We start from the raw sequence: 7334 nt of genomic DNA, 5'->3' as shown, positions 1-7334 counted from the left end.
GGCGGGGTGCAGGTGAGGTGTGGAGAGAGAGGTGACAAGGGTTCAGTTTCTAACAAACTCCAGCTAAGCACTAGGGGCCTGCCAAGAAAAGCAGAAGTGCTGTCTTAGGAAAGACAGAGGCCTGTAAAGTGGCCTTTCTAATGGTTTTCCTGGTTTTGAATGAATATATTATTTTGTTATTTTGGTTGTAGGACAGAAATGGAAATGTATGCCGTCTATCAGCAAAGGAGAATGGAAAAGTTTAACCGTCAGGGCCTAGCAGGTGTAGGGATACCATTCGTCTACGGCTCCTGTATCCCAGCAGGCACAGACACCTTCCCAGGCAGAAGCGTGCCCCCTGCCCACGACCTGCATTTCCACAGGAGCTCCCTGAGAAACCTCCAAGGAAACCCCATGTTAGTGGCCACTGGCTCACACTTTCTAGACAGCTGGGAGCAGAAATACCGCCGTCTCAGGAGAGGGACAGGGAGTCAGAAAGTTCTACACAGCGATACTTGTAGTTCCAAAAGCCAAGCAGAATTTAAGACCTTAGGCCAGACTCAAACAAATCCCCATGAAGAGGGCGAGTTTGCCAAAGACGCTGAGACTGAAACAGTCTTGAATCGGAAGCCAAGTGAAACCAATGAAAAGCCAGCCCCAGCTCCTGCCCAGAGCTGTGGAGAGCTGGGGTCCCTCCACCCGACACCCTGGGCAGCTCCCAGCAGCTCCCTGGACCCCAAGGCCTGGGACAGTGGGAAGGAGAAGGGTGTAGAGCAGACTTTTACAGCCAGCAGTGAACAAAAGCCAAGTTCTCCATCCATTCTGCCAGGTGGGTGTCTGGGGCCAAAAGCAGGTCCTTATTAACGCCAAGTCCTGAAGTAGTGAATTCTAACAACCATGACTCTTTCTATCCTATAATAATGTCACTTTACTGAAGTATCTTTTAAAGAGCTTGCCTGCTAACCTCAAGTTCAGTGGTTTGAACCCCCCAGCTGCTCCACAGGAGAAACGTCTACTGTAAAGGATTACCTGTCCTGGAAACCATGGGGGGCAGTTCTCAGGTCCACAGTTTGCCCTGAATCTGAACTGACTCAGCCCCACAGTGAGGTCTTGGGGAGCTTTTGGGCTGTCGTTGCTGTTTCTCAGTATTGGGGGTGGAAATTAGGCAACTGAACAAAAGTATTAACTTTGAGAATGCATCACTGTTATGGTATCTTCTCACTTAAAAATCCTAACACACATGCACTGAATAGTTTTACGGACCTTTATATAAAATTATTTTAAAACACAGTCAATTTTGTAATGCAGCCATTATCCTAACTGCCTCCCTATAATACATTAAATCGACACTATTTTGTTGGAGACTAAATTCTTGCTTCACCTAATTGCGTGATAAATCAGGTAATCCCATGGAACACGGGAGCCTTAATCTGAAGAATGAAATCCACAGGGCATTCCTGTTATAATCGGAGAGAAGGTACAGTCGAGTCGATCTATTCAGTGACAATAACGATTCACTAACAATTCTTTCCTAGATAACAAGTAACTATTGAATTTTTTATAATTTCCTAATGACTCTTAAAATCAGTTAGGAAATTTACGTGCAGATCTATAAGGTAACACTCTGGAAAGTATAAGAAAATGAAAAAGCTTGTACATAAAACTGTGCTTTTAGCGTCCGTTGACAATTTCATAGCAGAAAGTCCTTTTCTTGCCTTAAAGCAGCATGTGAACTGGCTTCGTCTGAGAAGCATCTGTCTCTCGATGAAGATATTAATAAATGGACTGTGGAAGATGTGCACACTTTCATTAGTGGTCTTCCGGGCTGCGCGGGCTACGCTCAGGTGATTTTAAAAGTATTTAAGTGTTTGCATTAAACTGTGGCTCTCTTGAAATCTATTTACTCAATAGCAAGTTCTGTCAAACTCACTTTCAACTCCTAGAAGTGAAGGCCCCCAATAACCTTCTCTTTAGAGAGTCAGAGGGCTGCCCCAGGCTCAGGGCTTCTGATTGGTGGAGTCTGTGTCATCTGCTTGTGTCCTGGTGCAGGGGAGCCTGGGACAGCCAGCATCTGACTTCCCAATCTCTCCTGGGAAGCAGACTCTTTCACCAACACTCTTAAGTTTTCTACTAGCTTTGGTGAAAGACTCATCTAATATGCAAACAATTCTCAAGCAGAAGTTTTGGGTTATTCATCATGTTGTTGTTTTACTTTTATATACTTAGTTTTTGTTTGCTTGTTTTAATTAATTTTAATGAACATTTACAGAGATTCTGGATTTCCATTCATTCATTCATTGTTGCATTTTTCTCCCTGCCCACCACTGCCCCCCCCCCAGTTTGCTCTTCTCTTTGTAAAGTAAAAAAAAAATAAAAATATTTCATTGGTATAGAATCCCCCCCCACCCTCACCCCAAATATACTCCACTATGCAACCTTCATTCTGGACCCTTGTTACATGTTGGTGATCGCCTTTGAGTCAAGCACAACTCAGAGACCCTATGAACAAAAGGCCTGAAGCCCCTCTACAACTATCGACATTTATCAAAGTTCATAGAGTTTCCGGAGGCAAGTTGTTTAGAAAGTGGATGCCACTCCTGCTTCCAATATTGAGCAGAAATATACAATTAATTCCAAAAAAGAAGGCAAGAAGAAAAATAATCGTAAAGAGGGAAAAAGGAGAAGGCAAGAGATCTGAAAAGTAGGAGGTTGGATAGTTTTTAAAATCCTGCATTTCTGCTGGGACAATATATGAAAATTCACATCTGTCTATAACTCAGGATTGTAGATAAATATAGTGTTTTAAATTCTACTGAATTATTAGGATTGTTAGGAAGGAAGCTAACCTCACTGGTGTGGGAAAATTTGTTGACAAAAATCGCAGATTGGTAAATTTTTTTCAATTTATGTCAATGGTGGTGCTTTTTACACAGTTTCTATTTTAAAGTGATTTAATAACACAACACCAAGCAACAGAGTGCCTGCTAAGCCTGTTGTCATTATCTTTGGTTCTCATGATAAAGGAGAATAAGACGAAGACAGAACATTATGATTTAATTGCATCGTAATTGACTGATGTTGGAGCTGGTGTTTTTCAGACCTTAGTTTGTGGTCACGATTTTCTTCAGGGCAATGCTGTTGTTTGTTTTTTTTTTTCTCTCCCCAGTGCTTTTAAAATCTGTTGTTGTTCTGATCATGAAATTGATGGAAAGATCTACTTAGACTAGTAGTTAAAACTGTGGATTCTGAGCCAGAAAATACAAGTTCACATCCTGGATTTTCTCCTTTTGACTTAAGGCAAATGAGGTCACCTTTCTGCGACTCAGTCTTTCTATCTGTAAGATGGGGGTAATAGTAGTAATATAATTTTTAAAAGGATCATCATAATCATAAAAGACCCTCTGGCATATTCTAAGTCCTAATGACTTACATTAATTCATTTATAAACATAAATAAATAGCATTATAATTTCTTCAGAGGAAATTCAAGGAAAAGATGTATTCGTCACATCATCCATTTTTTTTATCATTTAGCCTAAATGCTCATAGTTGCTATTTTAAAATAGATATAAAATTATTTTGTTATTAGCCATTGACCCTAGATAAGTTCTTTTTTATAGTTCATCTGTGTCACCTATCAAATTAGACATGAACCTCACATCCAGTGAAGTTCCTATTTTCTAATAACTGCCAGAATCCAGCAACTCTGTGTAGTGAACACGTGTTTGCTGGCTCCTGGGGGATTGAATTTGCTTGAATAATGATTATTCTTAAAGAGTCAAGAATTCAGAATCACAAAAGTCCAATTTCTAATACTAGCTCTTGGAGGGAATGATGTTGTATTTTATACTTTTTTTACATGTAGTTGATACTTTCCAACTCCTATGTCCCCATCCTACTTGTGAGTACATGGAAATTGCATAAACATTGCTGACTCACGCTCTCTCGCTTGCAAGATAACACCTCCACATTACTTCTAAGTGTTTCTCAAATGTGGTCGGGAGCAAGCCCTGCTCTTGTCTCTTTGATAAAGTTCCCACACGCATCTGCAGGTGGTGGCCGTTGGGAGGATGAGGCTGTGCACGGTCCGTGGGGTGCACTGTGTAATGCCCTGAACAGAAGTGAGGCAAACCTCTCACATCACCCCTGAGCAGCAAACCCTCAGACAGCACGACTGTACAGCTCTCACAACAACCCTGGCCTAACGGGCTCTGTTACCTTTTCTACGAAGCCCCTTTTCTTCAAGCGGCTTAGGCCAAGCCCCAAGAGTAGGCCAAGTTTCCCCTGCTTCTCTACTCTTTGTCCTTTGCCTCATCTCTGACTTAAATCTCTACGCATCAGCATCCAAACGCCTGCTTCCTTGCAGACAGAAAAAGAAAAGAAAAGAAAAACAAACAGCCAGCCACTGTGCCTATTTCTCAGACAAGTGCAGAAAGAGGGTCAGTCTCTCAACTCTTCAGGGACCTTCAGGAGAATCTGCTGCTTACATTGTTTGTTTAACTATATGCAAGTGCAAAGAATTCAACAGATAAATATAGTCTTGAATATATTGTGGACTGCCAAGAAAACAAACAGGTCTGTCTTGGAGAGGGTGAAACCAAGTCTCTCCTTGGAGGCTAGGATTTTGAAGCTCCGTCTCACTTTGGGCACGTGTTCAGGAGAGAAGGACATCATGCTTGGAAGGGTGGACGGACAGTACAGGAGAGGGAGACCCTGGATGAGATGGATTTTTACTATATCTGGGGCAATGGGGGTTGATGTGTCTGAATTAATGAGACTGGCTCTGGACAGGGAAGGGTTCAGAGCTGCTGTACATAGGGTCTCTTTGCATTGCAGGCGACTCAACCAATAACATTCTATGACAGGCTTGGAAGCAGGAGTGGCATCCACTTCCTAAACAACATGCCTCTAGACACTATGAACTTTGATAAATGTCGACAGTTGTAGAGGGGCTTCAGGCCTTTTGTTCATAGGGTCTCTATGAGTCGTGCTCGACTCAAAGGCAATCAACAACAACAACAACAACATCAAAATAACTGATACTACTGAAAACAGAGCACTTGGCCTGAGATGCTGTGGTGAGAACAGCGGGAACGATGGTGTGTCTGCAAGCCCTACCTCAGGTCCAGCGGGCCTCGGGTCTAGTCCCCCATCAGGGGCTTAAACCCTTAGGAAAAGTACCCATGACCTTCACCATTTCTCCTTCTTAGGATATTCACCCAGGAGCCCTTCAGTGCTCATGAGAAAGAGAAAGGAGATAAAGCTCCCACTTATTAAATATAAGTAACTACTTTTATCTGCATTTCTGCTTTTTCTTTTACTGTAACAATATTAGGGTATTATAAATTATTTAGAAAGAAAAAGAAATCCAGCTCAGAGTTGGCCTCACCTTTTTTCCTTGTTTTCCTTGAAGTTTGCTTTCACTTTAGTTCTAGAAATCCTAGAGATTTTGGAGGCCACCTCTCAAATCTGAAATCACATCCTTTCCAAGGGTTTCAATCAGACTGAAACCTTGGCCCAAGGAAATGGTCCCTTGGATACAGCAGGAAGATTATGCAGCAGACTCACTAAACATGACTTTACCACAGCTGCTGGCAAGTTAATTCCAGCATATGGTGATTCCATATGTGCCAGACAACCACAGTTTCGAGGAGGGACACACACGTTTGAAACGCTCCCAGATCTTATGGCTTTCTTTTCGTTCCACGTGAGTGTCAGCAGAGGGGATTTGCCAGATGAATCGGGGGTCTCTGGCCCAGAGTCCACCAGCATTTGGGTGTACCAGAATTGTAAAATACTGTAGGGCCCTGGGGCTGCTGTTTTTAATTCTTTTTGGCCAAACATTCTTCCAGGTCGTATAGCCCTGGTTTGTCCACTTGCTGTACAGAGGTAACTCGTGGTTGCTGTGAAGCTGAACACTGTGACACTGATGAGTCAAATGCGATGATAGTTACCCATGGTGGATGGTATTTCGTGGAGCTCCCCGATTAAAACAAGCTTGGAAGCAGGAGTGGCATCCACTTCTGAAATAGCTTGTCTCTGGAAACCCTATGAACCTGGAGAAAGGATGACAGTTATACAGGTGTCCAGGTCATTCGTTTATAGAGTCGCCATGAGTCTAAGACTCAACGGCACTTAACAACAACTCAACAACAATTGAAATAAATTGTCAGGTTTTCCTTCCTTTGAATTAACTCAAACAAACTTCCAACCATTTGTTTAACATCTGCTCCCATTAACAGTCTGTAAGGACTGCTCAGAAAGAACAGTCTATGCCAACTCACAAGTTCCTCACAGTTCAAGCCATGTTCAGCAATGCCTTTCACCTTCCTTACACTTTTCTAAAACCTACTAATAGTCATTTGCACGCTTCTGGCCACTGATTATGTGTCCATTGTGTTAAGTTTATCATTAAATTGTCTTTTTTTATCTCTAATATATTTCTGCAAAGACGTTATGAACCTTATTTTGCAGATGAGTAAAACTGAATGGATGAGTTTAGAAGACATTGTGTGAAATGAAGTAACTCACTCACAAAAGGGGGGACAGAATAAGACTAAAATATAATGTAATACAAAATACAGTCGGGGTCAGTGAGGGCAAAGGAGGAGAGCAGAAGAATAGGTTGATAATGACACCTTCATGGACAAAGTGGAATCAGGGAATGGACAGGGAGACATTGGATGTATTGCAGCTAGCAGTGTGGAACAGGATATGCGTGACTGACTGAAAAAAAGCGAAGGAAAGGTTTACACGGAGGATTGGCAAGGATGGGAGGGGATAGAGATAGAAACAGAGATCAGCAGACAGATGGGTGAAGTGAAGGGAGAAGAAAGAAGAGTGAGGATTAGATGAGATGATATAGTAAATGGCATTGATCATTTGTAACGAATGTAATAAGACAAAATGTAGGTGAATAACTGAATGGGACTTGAAGTGAATAAGGTTTGCTAGATGAAGGGAAAGTGAGTCAAGACAGACATAAAGGGGGAAATGACAGGCTAAAGGCCATGTACTAGAGTAAATTTAGCATTTCTGGGAATATGAGAGTAGAACCCACAGACATTGAGTGCCAGGGCCACAGTGGGAGTGGTGAGGGGGGTAAGACCTGCAGCCAGGTCACAAAGGAACTTCGAGATCCAGGGAAGAATTTTTTTTTTCTTCAAGGAAATAGCAATTTTAGGCAGGGGCGGGCATGATTAGTTTTATATTTCAGAAAGGCCATTTTGTTTGCCAAACGAATACTCTTGGTACCAGCAAGAAATTAAAAGGAAATTAAAAGACAAATTGCATTAAGGAAGTCTGTTGTCAGAGACCTCTCCAAGGTACCAAGGAGCAACAATGTCAGTCTGGAGA

At 42.1% G+C, this 7334-nt stretch overlaps 1 protein-coding gene across 1 annotated transcript in view; it reads left to right on the top strand.

Moving 5' to 3' along the window:
- The window catches only part of SAMD7 (sterile alpha motif domain containing 7), a 74022-nt gene that overhangs the window by 6925 nt on the left and 59763 nt on the right, over nt 1–7334 (top strand). The window contains exons 2-3 of the mRNA XM_006890385.1: nt 192–808; nt 1705–1823. Of these exons, the coding sequence (XP_006890447.1) occupies nt 192–808; nt 1705–1823 (736 nt within the window). The remainder of the gene's footprint in view (nt 1–191; nt 809–1704; nt 1824–7334) is intronic.

Source organism: Elephantulus edwardii, unplaced genomic scaffold (assembly GCF_000299155.1).
Source record: "Elephantulus edwardii isolate Elephantulus edwardi_28Jun2011 unplaced genomic scaffold, EleEdw1.0 scaffold00088, whole genome shotgun sequence".
NCBI classification, from domain to species: Eukaryota; Metazoa; Chordata; class Mammalia; order Macroscelidea; family Macroscelididae; genus Elephantulus; species Elephantulus edwardii.
Note: the sequence above shows the minus strand (reverse complement) of the source record. Positions and strands in the feature narration are given on the sequence as shown.